Raw genomic sequence first — 15,552 nt, forward strand, 5'->3', positions numbered from 1 at the left:
TTCCTTCTTGGCACTATCTCCAGTGAAGACCTTAGCCCTGTGAATCACACCAGATTAACATAAAGTCGGTGAGACATTCCGTGTTTATCTTAAGTAACTATCCTAAAATGATATATGCAGTTAGTGTACTATGTTAAAGCCCAATCTAGAAGACCATCAGCCATATTAACCGCAGACTTGTTATACGAGGACAGGTTTGACTCATGTGACCAGTATGATCGAAGTTCCTCAAATAATTTGTTCAACCTCTGGGATTGCGCCGCTGCTGGAGACAGACACAAGAGAAAACTAAAACAGTCGGGCGTGAGAGGAGGCTGCGTGCGCGAGCACTGTGCCGAGACACGCTCTAGAGAGACCAGCAGGTCACACATTGAAAGGATTCGGTTCAATACGTACATCTAGGGTTCTGGTTGTGGTGCTGTAACTATCGGATAAAATGTCAGAACCCATCACACGAAAGAGTTTCCGCCTGGGTGCAAACCCAAATACCCAGCAAAATTTCGGCCAGAAAAAGAGGGAAGGAGTTACCTTTCGAAACAGGGGTTAAGATAACAAGATGCAAAGTGCCCTTTAACCCCAGTATACATAAGGAAAGATAATACCATTGGTTCATCACGGACTACCCTGGCCGGGACCCGAAGAACAGGGAGAGAATAGCACACACATGTCTGTTGACACGCGGGGCGAGAGAGAGAGGTTTTAAAAGGCAAAGAATTTGAAATATATTATATTAAGGACCACCACACCCCCTAAATGGGGCATGTGTTAATAGGCATTTGTTGGGGTGGATGTCTGATGGCGCATTGGTGAGGAGCTGAAACGCAGTAGCAAACTTTTCAAGAGAAGATTAGCATGACACTAGACTTTCTGCGGTGCGACACCAAAATATCGGCTTTTTCTGGAGGAGATGGGGAAAGTTACGATTACATGGTTGGGAGTGACAATAATATATACCAGTTGATACGAGGACGTAATATCATGAAAGTGATCATTCTTCACTTCTCTCACTGTGATAGCTTTCACGTTGTGATGTCACAATTGTTTGGGGATATATTTCTAAGCGCAAGAGCGTTAGCCTTACTCGCTTTTTTAATGGGTTAACAGCCTGGGAGGCTACTCCTCCTACGGTATCAAATGGTCTACCAAAAAAGCTCTTGACATAATCACACTATGTGGTCAGCTCAGTTGGTAAAATATTCATTACTATATCTTGATCGGAACGTTTCTAGTGATTTTTCCATCATCTATTTATTCTAATAAGTATTAAAGCTGGAAAACTTCTTGAGATAATTTTTCTTGCAAGGCACGCATTTCTTTTTAATTTTTATTGACATTAGTAAATTACAAATAACAAAGAAAGGCTGAGAAACTGTTTTTTTGGTTGTGGTTTATGACTTCCTAAGGCAATGTTGGCTGCAAATCTTAAACAAAAAAGTAAACAAGACCAAACCTAGGGAGCATTTGGTCAGGAAACCAATAAGATGGAGGGGAGCAAACAGAGAGTGCCCTGTTATATTGAACAATCATTACAGAAAAATCCAAACAAATATCTTTGCTTTTTAATCACAAGGTTGTTTAAATGAATGGGGAATGTCTGAACGTATGGCCTCCATGGGAAATTTCAGAGATCTTAATTAAAAACGTGGGGATTGTGATAACGCTACCGAGCGCTTTGATTTTACACCCCTTACATGGTTCCAGCATATAGGCCTGCGGTGTATATCCTTAATACAGAAAGAGCATCTACAAGCGGGTGCTGTCCTTCAATTCTACCTTCCATGAAACACCTGACCTTGGGTTGGTTTAAATCATTAAACAAGAGGAGTCAATTTGATGTTAAATGTAGACATGAGCATAAAATACAGGTGTGGTCACTCATTGCCTTCTTCTTTTCGTTCCTATATACTATTGCTGACCTCATACATAGACAAAAAGAGTAAAAATTGGGGGGGAGAGGGAGAGCTCACTACAATCATTGCCGGCTAGCAAGATAGGAGAGAGGTCCGCTTGGGGGCATACTGTGATTAGCAAACTTACTCTCGCCCTTTTGGTGCCAGACTTTTAGGTTTTCTCGCAGATGTAAGCTCCCCTTTGAGATTGCGTCAATCTCGGAGAACCAGCGTAACCCGTCCGCAGTGTCCCAGGAACAGCCAACATCTAATGGCAATCCTAGCCTTTATTACCACCCCAGATTTACGCTACAGAGGACAAGTGCAAACCCAACAGACCAAACACCCACACACACGACTACGACACACTACACCTTCTTAAAATTCTCAATCGAGAGTGGTGTTATATTACTAAAAAAGGAGGAACAAGGACATCACAATCAGTGTAAAAACTAATCCCCGCACTAACAATCACAAGGCAAGCTTTGGAGAGCCTTCTGTCATTCGAGAGAATGTAGTTATGCGCAATACACTATGCCAAGACCATGATATGTTACTGGCCACGTGTACCACAGTAAGGAGTGAGATTCTGGCATGAGGCAAAGGCCGAGGTCCAAGGAACATAAATTGTCGTGTACACATTTATCTATGCTTCCATACAGGTCATAGAGGCTTTGCTCCGACCCACCGATATTACAGTTGAGGTTTCTTACACCCTACTCTGCACATCTTCTCGAACAAACCTATGTAACCACCATTTCCATACATAAGGATGCTCAATTCATAAGCAAATGGCACTGAGCAGCTTCCCCAGGCCACGACACATGAAATGAGGAACGAAGAGAGATAGCACATGGAACTGAGAACCACCACAGCGTCAGCGTCTCTTAATTAGTCTCTCCAATGCGCGGGACCAGTGCTCCCTCAACAATATCAATTAACGCATGTTGCATCTCAATTAGCTGGGAAAAAGATTAGGAGGTGGGTGATTGTTCTTATTAGAGGTACATTGCTGAGAGCAAAGCGAGTGAGGATTGTCGAACCCCTTTATTTTCTTTTTGAAGTGGTAACTGCTAGGGATTTAAGCAATCACATCTCTTCGGCAGAGAAGAGAAGACCCGTAACAACTTACAGACACAGCGCTGGCACTTCATCAACACACAAACCCCATGGCAGCTTTACCCAGAATTTTAGGATATCCATTTTTATTTCAGCGTCAGCCGAAACATGCCAGCACTCCTGCGCTCCCACCACACAGCAAGGACATGCGCCGGAGAACTGAAGCACCGCTCAACTTGTTTTCACACACCACACAATAAATATAGAAAGCGATATTCACAAGAGTTACGAACTTTTATTAATTAGGAATCTAGCCGAAGACATAAAATATACTAGGACTCAGACCATATGCTTCAAAGTGCATCATCTACCTACACAAAACAATTAACCACCAAATAAAATCAAACTTAGTCAATTTATACAGATCTCATACATGGTCACAACATTAAAAAAAAACACACATGCAACATTCTTATATAATCACAACCCGAAGTATTATCACAAAATAAATAAAGACACACATATACAACTCTATGCGTCCACCCAAGCACAGCGAGATTTAACACAGTATGCTAGGTTGAGTACAATATGTCTATAAGCTAAATCAAAAACCAAGGGACAAGCTTTAGAGCTGCACTACATCTCTTAAAAGCCCAAAATAAATCAGAACAGATCGAATACTAAACACCACACACAATCTACCAAGTCCGATCATCAGTAAAATAAAGGCTAAATCGCAACCTATCCAACCAGGGACACCTGAATCACAAAGTTAACACAGAATACACCATTTAATGATATAATACTTTCACACATCGCACAACACGCGAAACCATTTCATTATCATCTGGAAAGAAGCCAGACCCATAAACATGCGAGAGACAATATATTATTAGACCACACCACTAGGGATACCTCTTGAAGAGTATCTGAGAAACGAGGGAGAGAGATATAGTTTCACACTCAAACTAATCAGTCCAAGAAGTCCACCTGAACTTTGAATTTCCTACTGCTATTCAAATGCCATCCGGGCCACAGCTTGACAAAATATAAAGGGAAAAGATAAGTCATAGACCTTACATAACAATATCATTTACGAGTATTCGTACATTATCCTTTTGGTCTAGCACAAGCGAGGACAATTTGAGGGCAAGTGATTATATATCCAAATCTGCGCAAAACTCATCCATATTGCAACTGGAGAGAGTTATATATAGGAACACACCAGAGTATTGTCTAGTTTCTAAGCTACCAGAGAATAAATTCAACCAAATGAGCAATTCAACAATGACAGTTGAAGATCGCGAAGCCCAATGGGCTATGGCTACTATCCCATCTTTACCATATTTACCCTCGGTATCCAAAGTTTCTGACATTACAGGACAGGAGCTATCTGAAATTTGGGAGACCATGCGACCGCCGGACCGGCAGTAGAGATATTAATTTCAGCTATGCAGCGGCTGCATTCGGATCTTCTTTTTATGAATAAACACATGAGGAGAATACAAGTCTTGAGAAAAAAATCGCTTGCTAGTACATACTTGCTTAGAGCCACACTAGAGAATGTAAACCGTGATTTGTCAAGTCTACAAGCTTAGGTCATAATGCCCTTGTGGATAAATAAGACACAGCCAGAGAGTGATCAGTCCTTCACAGCGGAAAGCCTTTGCTTGACAGAGGGCAGCGCAATTAGGCCTGGTTATGTGAGTCCATACAAACATCAAAGATCAAGTATCTTGATATTGGGCAAAGTTTAGGCAGGGCAGGGTGGGAATGCCTCCTACAAAACAGTCACGAGCTAAGCACTGAGAGAGGCGCGAGGGCGTACATGACAAGTTACATACTGTTTCACCTCACATTAAACAAATTGAGGGGAGATAATAATACATCATATTTGGGTACTGTCAACCTGAGCTCAAATTGGAAACCAACAGTCGACTTCGTTCTTTGAAAATGCCGTGGTGACGGCTGGAGCTTATAGGACGCTTTATAGTAGTGACGTTCACATGGAACAAATGAAGCAATGTCCAGCAGGGTAGGCAATTGAAAATGCCTGCCGACTTTTGCAACATACTCACCTTTGTTGCAAAGGTCCACACTAAGAGCATTTTATTAGGCTAATATTCTTTGGCGAGAAGCCAGCCTCTGACCGCCTTCCTCACCTCAACCGACACTTTTCTCAGGAACGGAGTCTGTTTAGAACCGTCCCTGAGGCCTGGCTATAATGTCTCTGATCCGCAGAGAGACAGAGAGAGCGAACTCACGCGAGGAGGACATGGTTTGCTTGGTGCACTGATATCATGGGCACGGGGGGGGTTCGGACAGGAAAAGCAAAAGAAACCACGAGAGACGCGGAGGCGATACACAGCTATCTCTGTTCCACACTAAGATGCGTCCTACTCATACACAGCGCGTCAGCGGCATATCCCTCCGTCACAGAGGCAAGGAAGCAGAGACCACGAACAGGGGATCGAACATTATAAACAAGAGATTATTGAACTTAGTGGACAGAAGCCTATACTTGAACACCCCAACCCGAGTGACAGAGCCGAGAGAACACGAGTACTGAGGTATACAACATGTACAATAAAGATGTCCGACCACAACTGCAGAAGATGCCTTCCCGGGTACCACAACCACTGGAGGCCGGAAACGGAATAAACCACCCTAACTTCTTCTTCAAGTGATTATACGCAGCGATGGCGGCATCCTCACGTCGCACGCAGAGACACCACCGGCGGGCAAATCCCCACTTATAGGTAGATGATTTACAGCTATTGCGCGACCTATACAAGCATGAGTCTTCACCGTATCCACGCATGTTATAAGGATGTTGATGAGTACCATGTTGAATTATAAAGTCGTGCCTACTAATTCGGTATCTTGGCTTTGCACCGCCCTAGTCGCCAGCGAGAATCACTGTAAACCAAAGACAGCTGGTACGATTGGTGCAGTGGTGGTGCCTCTCCTCTACACACCACCAAATTGAATGAGCGTATTTACACCCACTCAACAAGTAAGCCTTCTCTTCCTCTGAGGCTTTGTTTTTTTTTGCCAATGACGGGCTCAAGATTGTTTATTGGCAGCAACCTAAGGTATTGGTTTGTTCAATTTAATTGAAAGGACCCCCTACCATGAGAGTGTAGATCACCTTTTTTTTTGTTTAAACTAGCAAACAGCCATTTATGACGAGAGAGAGAAGAAGATGATAGGGAATTTATCATTTTGGATTTGGAAGACCTTGACAGGCCACCCAGAAAAGGTCCTGCCACATAGTTTAAGAGAGATTTGTTGAAAACAATTTGTGTCTCGCGTTGACGCCGCTTACATAATGGGGTGATTTTAGATAGGATTTTGGTTTCCCTTTTTTCTCTCAAGGTCTCTCTTACTGTACAATACGGTGATTTTTTTTCTGTAGGGTTGAGCTTGGTGGTGTGGACAGGGTTGATTAGACAAAGAGGTAAACCTCTCTCTCTCACCAACCCTGGTAACCCCACCCACGTAGGTATTTACGTTTTCTTGGGTCAATTTTTTTAGTTTCAAATATTCCTTTCAACACCGTACAACCTTGCCCAAACAGCAAACATTGTTATTTCCGGGGAGAGTCGAGGTGTCCTCCTTGTCCGGCTTGGGTAACGGGGGGGGGAAGGGTCCAGGCTTTGAAATCTCATCTGTAATGTTATTTTATGGAAAAGGAATTCCTTCCCAACATTTTAATTTGGTAAAAAATAAATTTCGAACCCAAACCCGTCTCTTCGCACCACATATCCGTTTTTTCCCAAGCCTCTTCGAGATTGTTTTTAAATTATTTTGTTGAAAACCCCACCCAAGACTCTGTTAAATTAACAGCTTGGAAGTGCTGGTTAAAATAAAATCCCTGTCTTGTTTCAAAAGTAAAAAAAGGGGTGACAAAAAATTTCCAACTAAGGAGAGGAGAGAATCCTCAGGTGTTCTAGATGGAAACCTCACACATATAGATAACCTAGACCAAAAAATGAGCCAAGGTGGAAATGGAAATGGGAAAGGGTATGGTTTAAAAAAGGCTCTTTCTGCGCGTGTCTTATGTTCCCTCTAGGGGAATTCACATCTCGGTGGGGTCCAAAAAAATTTCAACACCAAAATCTGGAAGTGGGTCACCCAGAAAAACCGTTTGGCCCTCCTCAGGGGGCAAGTTTCGCTGCGAGAACACCTGCGGGGGGAATGTCTTTTTTTTCCATCCGATTACGCTATTGTGAATTGACAAATCAGGGTTTTAGGGACAATTTAATAAGGTTCTATAAGCAAGGTTATCTTTGTTCTGCTTGTGATTAAAGGCTATGAAAAAGTGTTTGCTCTGCGAAAGTGCTGCTCAAAGTGCGCGGGGATTTCTGAATTCTGATTGTTGCTGGTTGATTTTATGTCCTTGTTGTTGTTGATTTTTGGATTTTATGTCTTGTTGATTGTTGATTTTATGTCTTGTTGATTAGTTGATTGTTTATTTTATGATCTTGTTGATTGTTTATTTTATGTCTGTTGATTGTTTATTTTATGTCTTGTTGATAGTTATGTTTATTTTATGTCTTGTTTTGATTGTTTAATTTATGTCTTGTTGATAGTTGATTGTTTATGTTCTATGTCTTGTTGATAGTTGATTGTTTATTTTTATGTCTTGTTGCATAGTTGATTGTTTATTTTACTGTCTTTTGTAGATAGTGTTGTTGTATTTTATGTCTTGTTGATAGTTGATTGTTTATCTTTACTGTCTTGTAGATTAGTTGATTGTTAATTTTATGTCTTGTTGATAAGTTGATTGTTATTTTATGTCTTGTTATAAGTTGATTGTTTATTTGTTATGTCTTGTAGATACCGTTGATTGTTTATTTTATGTCTTGTAGATCTCACAATAAAGCTGACTTGAATTTCTTTTTTTTTTTGAACAGACAGATCTAGTCACTGCTGTGGACTGAATGCTTGGCTGACGCTGAAAAGGATCCTCTCTAAAGCTGCATGTGTGATGAGCCACCATGGTACGCCTGACCATAGATGTGATTGCTAAATCTAGAAACCACTTCAAAAAGAAAAGGGGCCTCTCCTTCCCAGAGTACCTCAAGACACTCACCCACCTCCACTTCTCCAGCAAGAACATCGAAGATATTGTAAGGAGCCGCTATTAACGCTGATGTTTTCGTTCTGTGCTTTTCTTCCTCTTTCATGCCTCACTTCAATATAACATAAACAAATTCTACTTTCAGGGGGACCTGTCCATGTGTAGAAACCTCACTGTCCTTTACCTGTACGATAATCAGATCACACACATTTGCAACCTCGGCTTTGCCTCCAACCTCACCCATCTGTACGTGCAGAACAACAACATCACTCATATAGATAATCTCTCCAATCTGCAGAAGCTCTCCAAACTGTGAGTAGGCGAGTTTAACTGATTGTTATCCTGTACTTTGATAAACCCTTCAAGTCTAAGGTGTGTGTGTGTGTGTGTGTGTGTGTGGTTTTCCTGCTCTGTAGGTATCTGGGTGGAAACAGGATTGCAGTGGTGGAGGGCTTAGAGAATCTCCGTGAGCTCAAGGAGCTTCATCTGGAGAACCAAAGGCTGGCACCAGGGGAGAAGTTGCTCCTTGACCCCAGGACTCTCCTCTCAGCGGCTGTATGACCCAATTTTACACTTTTCAGTACAGAGATAGTAAGAGAAAAGAAGGATGAGCCACACTGTATTTGGTCTCTCTTCATTTAAAATTATATTTGTTAAGATAACCAAAAGGTCGGAGGAACGCCTGTGTTTCTGTTTTTATACACGAGGATATGTGTGGTGTATCAACCTGGTAGGTTATCACATCCAGTTTAAAAGATCTCTGATTTCCCAGAGGCCAGTGATCCATGTAAAAGCAGTATTGTGCTGGGTTTGATGATGTCAAAGGGACCTCTGTTGCTCTCTCTGGTCTGACAAATCAGTTTGGTCTGTTTACTTCGTTTACTGCCCAGGCCATGGATAAACACACCAAAAGTCTCAGCTTCTTGTTTGTTTGGATAATTAAAGAAATTGCTGTGCAAATTTAAAGAGTTCCAGCTTTTTATAAATGTGCCATTATAGAACTTCAAACCAAGATGAATATTTAGCAACAGCACTATCTAGAGTCCGATTTGGACATGATCCTGGTAGCTCAGGTACATAAAGAGATGTAAATGCTTAATCCAAAGTGATCACAAGTGAAGAAAAGGATGAAAATACTGTAACATCTACATTTATTTTGACCACACAATGTAACGCACTTCCTCGAAATATGGTTTTGCACAGTAGCATGCTATTTGACAGTGTGTGTCCATAATAAATTCATTTTAATGTAAATTGTGTATTTTTCTTGGTCAGTAGTCCATAACAATGTATTTTCCCTTAATATTCTTTCATTGTATTAACTGTGAAAGTAACTCTCCTCTCTTTATGAATCTGGTTTGTTTGCACAGGAATCTCTGTGTGTCTTGAATATCAGTAACAACAACATTGATGACATCAGGGACCTGACAGTGCTGAAGGAACTCCGGCGTTTTTCTGCTGCTGGCAACAGATTGAACAATATGGAGGTAATATAACTAACTAGAAGTATTAGAAACGAGTCACCATTATTTATTCAGGGAAGTTTCACTGAGAGGAAGTCTCTCATTTTCAGGAACGCCCTGATCACAGTTACACACACCCAGTACAACCAGTCTGATCTGCTGCCACTGAGCAACTCCACTGGGGCGGTTGGGGGTCTGGCTCAAGGGCACTTCAGTGGTGTTAATGAGGGACGGGGTTTTATTTTTTACTTTCCCCACCCCGACTTATCCTGCCGGGGATTGAACCGATGACCTCCCGCTCATGAGCTCGCTTCTCTATTAGGCCACCAGTGCCCCGTTCAGGACTTGTTCTCCAGTGTGGCAGAGGTAAAAACTGGCTGCATGCACTGTGCAGTCAAAGTAAATAGTACCACATCATAGCAGCTACGCATGACATGGCTTATTAAAGCCAAAATACCAGCTATTAGTTGATCGGGTCAGCATTAACATTGTTCCGTGGCTTTCTGCAGTGATGTGTGAAATGATATGGAGAACAGGGTTCTTAAGAACCAAATCCTGCAAATCCCGCCATAGGTTCCCAGTCTTCACGACTCGCACAGGGTCAGAATTATTCAACAAATCAGCGAGCTATTCCCCAGAGACTTTTCTCGCTGACAGCTTTAAACAAGCACAAGTTTCTCTCTTTCCTTGGGAGGCTGATTTTTCCTCTCTGCCTCAGAATCCTCTATTTGATACTCTAAACCACCAGTACTTAACTTTATGGGAGATTCATCTGACGCGGAGATATGATTTATGCTCCGGCTTCCCTGAAAAATTACCTGCTTGTTTTTGGGGTTCGCTCTCAGTTGGCAGTTCTGTTTGAATTAAATAAAACAATTTAAAAACGGCTTCATTCTTGTTTCTTACTGGCATTTAAGACCAGGATGACACCACTGAAAGCACTTCATAACTGACGTCATTGCTAAGGCCACTTTCTTAAAAAATAGTGATTTTCTTTTGAGAACGTTGATGCAGGTAATTGCTGTACACGTGTCATTTTTAGCAGATATCTCCTATAATTTATACAACCCGTCTGCCACTATTGATCCTGCAAAGACAGCACTCCAAAGGATCAATCCCATCTTCTGCGCCATTTTCTCAGAATCCAGAGGAAACATTATGGATTTTTAAAATAGATTATGACAGGCAGTCAGCCAGGGTGACAAATGGGGAGCATCTTCGGAGGCCGTTAGCTGTGTGCAGGGCAGAGAGGACAGGGGAATCGAAGCCCTGGTCAAATACAGGTTCATAACTGGCCCATCATTAGTCCAGGCGAGAGAGTTAGCCAAGCTCAGTGAGTATCCAGCCTTTGCTGTTCTTCACGCCCCCGCGTGGGGGGCAATTTGGCGCTGGGCTGCTCTTCAGTGAGGGCCTTCTGAGTGACGGCCCTGACACGATCATTTATCAAAGCCTGGGAGCGCGCCGTGCTCAGGGGTCCCCTCTGAACTGATTGCAGCACGAGCTGGAAAAGTGGAAGCGCTTTGGCCAAGACAGGAAGGCAATGAACAATCAGAGCGTGTCCAGAGAGTATTCATATTTCCAGGCTTGGATTAATGTGCCTTTAGATAAACATACAACTGCAGGCAACTCGCTGGAGGAGCCAGCCTCACACTGCCCCAGGAGAAAACTTGTAGTTACATGACACCGGCGACACTGTTTATTAAAATAGACTGATGTGTTGTTTATGCACTTTCCATTGGCCCTTGTACTTCCCATTACCATTCACTTATACCATGTCTTTCAAAGTTAGCCTGTGATTAGTAATCTTATTATAAATATGCATCATATTTGTTTAGAAGAAAGTTGTCCATTGCTTCCTGTTTAATTACTGAGCCTTAGAGACACAGTATTGGCATTTGTAACAGGAGTTAAAAGCAAAACATATTATAGGTTTCTTTCTTTTTTTGTGTATTTTCAGGAGTTGGAGGATGTGTTCAGCCACTGGCCTCAGCTGCTTCAAATGGACTTGCGTGAAAACCCTGTGTGTAAAAAACCAAAGTACAGGGACCACCTGATCACCGCGTGTAAAAGCCTCGGTGAGATATTATTCATTTTCTTGCTCAATGGCATCCTAATCTGAAAATGCACTTCATTGCTTTGATTAGCCAGGCTAATAATGAAGTCACTGCTTAATGATACAAGTAAATATATACACTGTTCACTTTTAAATTTCAAATTAAATTTCTGTTTGTTTCATTGATTGTTGTAGTTGTTCTCGATGGCAGGGAAATTAATGAGTTAACCAGGCAGTTCCTTATTAACTGGAAAGCATCCAAAGAGGCCAAGAAGAAGAAAATGAACAAACATATGATAACCGGGCCGTTGATCCCCTATGCCTTAACAAGTAAGTCACTAAATTCTGTTTTTTTAAACTACTGTAACATCTCACATTTTCACAATTAATCTATCTCCAATCGATCGGGTATATTACTGTTTTGCCTCGATTTAAATTTTCCTACTTTGTATTCACTGTTATTTGATTTTGCTCAGTCACATCTTAGTTACATGCATTGTTTATTTTTGTGTATTGGAAATGTGATATTACGAAACAGCTACATCCAAATAATAAATTAGAATTTTTCAGTAAAATGTAGAAACCACTAAAAAAGGGCAAATTGTATTTTTAAGGACTTTCACAGTATTTTCTGTCATTATTACGTTTATTATTCTTTACTGCGTTACGCTGGGTGGCTTTTTTACACATTTGAATTTGTGTGTGTGTGTGTATATGTTTGTATGTCTTCTGGTGTGACTTTGTTTATATTCCAGATAACTTCAACATGGGTCAGGGTCCACATCCTGGTCACAGCTACAGCCAGGCTAACATGCAGAGATGGTATCCACAGCAGTCTCTCAGGTCCAGTATCATAGTTCACACAGATCTCAGTTAACGCGAGAGAGTAAATATTTTTGACTTTACTAAATGATTTAACCGTAGACATTAAATTCTCAGTGTTACGACCAGCTGTCATACAGAATTTGTATGCTGCAACCCACATCCTGATCCATCTTACAATTCTCACCAAAATCAAGAAGAAATGTTTTTAGTTTTAAGTGGTTTTTCAGTTATTTAATATCAGTATGTTATTTTAATTCCTCTCATTCTTCCTCCTTGTCAACGTGCTTGCTGTTTTATGTGATCTTGTTTTCTTTATTAGCAGTGTAACAGCACTGTCAATCTCTATTAAATATTCACTCAATTTAGGGGCCACGATAAAACCGTGAGAGAAATGTTGTGATTGTTGACCCACGTTCTGATAATGCCTGTTCTTTTTCTCTGATAGGACACACAACTTAAAGATGGCTATGAGTGGACTTCTCAATCACATGGCTGTCTCATCTCCCATCTGCAGTCATGTGGATGCCTAAAAAAAAAACCCACTAAAATGTCCGCCTCTTCCACACACACAAATTAGCCAGAGCCCAGGACGAACCCTGCTACTGCCTGGGTCTTCATGTAGTGTATACAGTCACTGTCACCCACTTGCTGTGATGTCCAGAGTCCCTGCAGTATCCTTGACTGAGTGGATTACAGTGGTTTCAATTTTATTTTCAAATGTTTGGATAGTTATAACTAAATCTACGTTCATTTAAATTATTAAGTAGACTGGAAGTAATCTAGTATTGTTGAAAAAGAAAAGAAATTAAAGAGTAAAACAATCAATTCATGAATGCCGCACAATGATTTCCCTCACTTTCACAGCTGGTTTCTTTCTAATTGCATTTTTGGGGTCTGGGGATAAAAAAAATAATCTGTCCAGCTCAAACGTTTACTTGCTGATAGTCCTACATTTTCTGTGGCGTGTGTCATTTTTCTTCTGCATGCTTTCTGGCAAATAAGTCAACCAGGAGATGCAGAGTGGCACAATCTAAATGAGCACTCTGCCCTGCCATTACAAGGCTTTTCATTATCTAAAGCTAACAACGTAAGCTTCTGTTCAAACAACTGTGATAAATGGTTCAGTCCTCAGTACGGATGTATTTATTGTGATCGTCGTTACTAAATGTTTGAATGAGTTGTTTAGGAGCCACGTGGGTGTGTAACCCCTGAAAGATGCTGGGTTATTAGGGAAACAAGCTTACTTAACCTCCTTTTTACTTCGCCTTGTAATTAGTGGCCCGGAGCAATACTGTTACTCCATCCTTACAAAAACAATGTTTATTAAGAACAGTCCGAGGATATACATATTATGAATAATTCCTTTCATTAATTTGCCGACATCTCCGTTTGGAGCCCTGGAAATCAGAGTGATTAATTTATGAGTCTCCCAAGAATTTCCTCAATGCCTGCCTGTTGATTGCAGTGCAGGAGTTTATTTATTAGCTGTTCCAATGAGCTTGCAATTCAAGACACCCCAGCAATTAGTCAAATGTTTTGCATATCACCTTACACTTGTCAGCTTGTCTTCAGGGTCTATTGCAAATCGCGTTTTTTAAAGACTAACCTTTATATCGGACCATGACGAGCACATTTTTGAGGTAATTTTGACTAACCTTCTTCCTGTTGCCACTTTTCGATAGGCTTATAAAGAAAATACAGTGTCAGATTCGCAGCCAATTAGAGTGGGATATGGCCTACCACATATCAGAGTTAAAGGAAAAGAGAAGTCCTGCCTCTGGCGTTGAAAACGAGCCTCTGCTGCCCTCAGACAGGAATAAGTTGGGAAAGGGAAAGAGCAGTCTTCTGCACTGCGAGGGAGTGTTACGGGGCGAGTGATTAATTACGTCGGAGTGAAATACTTGTCCACCGCTTTGTGTATCCAATAAATTAAGGGCTCCGGAGACTTTTACGCACACAGGTGAAGTGTTGGATGAGCGTACAGGGACCGCCGCGCACCGTTTCAGCAGACGCACCACTTTATGAGGATAAACTGGACGTGGACTGGGATTCTTCTGCACTGAAGAGCAAATTCTCTCTCCCATTGAAGCCCTCTTTGGATTGCCTTCATGTCGTTTTTCAAGACGGCGCCTTTGAAAAACACCAGAGGTAAACTCCACATCAAACCACCGGCCAGAAACTGCTCTCATGAGTTTGTACACTGGCAAAGTGCCTGGCAGAGACTTCATCTGTACTGCAGGTCTTTTGACATGTCACCGAGAAAGCAGCACCCATTCACGTGTTTAGTGCAACTTCGGACAGCTGTCTGTTCTGTGTGGCTTTTTGTTATTTTGTAGTTTTGTTAGCGGATGAGCTGTGGACTATAATGTGCTGTCTGTCTAATTTTGCAGCACAACGCAATTTGACAACAGGCATATTTAATAATGAACTGCAGACTAAACTTATTATATTAAGTTATGGTTTAATAAATAAATGCAAAGGCAATAACTTCAGTTAACATATAAATTAAAAGTTAAGTTAAATATAGAACAGATGCGTACAGATTATAATAAATGACTCCTAGGTTGTCTATAAAATAGTCTTGTCAATTATAATTTGAGCTCAATAAAACGTGCAATATAAGGCCAGGTTAAACTACAAACAGTGACTTGTGATGTGACTCTGCAGGTCTGTAAGTGCACCCCGATGGTTGGAAGACAGACGCTCCGTATGGACAGCGGTAATTGCTCCGGGGCGGTGGTGGATGACAGCCCTGCATCCAGTCCGAGCTCGAGTCCCAGTCCGGACGGTCGTCGTCGGGAGCTCCAGCGGGCCAGGGTGCTCCAGACCGGCGGGCTCGGCGGCAGAGGACGCCCGGCAGCAGCCAACGCAGCGCGGGAGAGGAGCCGAGTGCAAACCCTGAGAACCGCGTTCCTGGAGCTACAAAGGACTTTGCCGTCCGTTCCGCCGGACACCAAGCTGTCCAAACTCGACGTGTTGATACTGGCCACCACCTATATTGCCCATTTGACTCGAACACTACAAGAAGAAGGTGCGGAGGATGGAGAGAGCACAAAACAAACAGAGGCGTTACACTCGTTGAAAGGGGACGGCTACCTGCACCCAGTGAAGGTCAGTAATAATAATAATAATAATAATAATAATAATAATAATAATAATAGGAGGAGTCCATAATAA

The 15,552-nt window shown here is 41.8% G+C and overlaps 2 protein-coding genes across 2 annotated transcripts in view; both read left to right on the forward strand.

Moving 5' to 3' along the window:
* The window catches only part of ppp1r42 (protein phosphatase 1, regulatory subunit 42), a 14,216-nt gene extending 1,082 nt beyond the window's left edge, over nucleotides 1–13,134 (forward strand). Inside the window, exons 2-9 of the mRNA XM_035669815.1 lie at nucleotides 7,868–8,083; nucleotides 8,180–8,346; nucleotides 8,451–8,589; nucleotides 9,405–9,521; nucleotides 11,455–11,572; nucleotides 11,746–11,880; nucleotides 12,306–12,393; nucleotides 12,821–13,134. Coding sequence (XP_035525708.1) covers nucleotides 7,952–8,083; nucleotides 8,180–8,346; nucleotides 8,451–8,589; nucleotides 9,405–9,521; nucleotides 11,455–11,572; nucleotides 11,746–11,880; nucleotides 12,306–12,393; nucleotides 12,821–12,905 — 981 coding nt within the window. The 5' untranslated portion in view covers nucleotides 7,868–7,951 and the 3' untranslated portion in view covers nucleotides 12,906–13,134. The remainder of the gene's footprint in view (nucleotides 1–7,867; nucleotides 8,084–8,179; nucleotides 8,347–8,450; nucleotides 8,590–9,404; nucleotides 9,522–11,454; nucleotides 11,573–11,745; nucleotides 11,881–12,305; nucleotides 12,394–12,820) is intronic.
* A 1,684-nt stretch (nucleotides 13,135–14,818) lies between these two features.
* LOC118334599 (transcription factor 24-like) overlaps nucleotides 14,819–15,552 on the forward strand; it is a 2,036-nt gene continuing 1,302 nt past the window's right edge. The window contains exon 1 of the mRNA XM_035670963.1: nucleotides 14,819–15,486. Within this exon, the coding sequence (XP_035526856.1) occupies nucleotides 15,061–15,486 (426 nt within the window). The 5' untranslated portion in view covers nucleotides 14,819–15,060. The remainder of the gene's footprint in view (nucleotides 15,487–15,552) is intronic.

The sequence above is a fragment of the Morone saxatilis genome, unplaced genomic scaffold (genome assembly GCF_004916995.1).
Source record: "Morone saxatilis isolate NCDOM2014 unplaced genomic scaffold, NCSU_SB_2.0 Contig0, whole genome shotgun sequence".
NCBI lineage: Eukaryota > Metazoa > Chordata > Actinopteri > Moronidae > Morone > Morone saxatilis.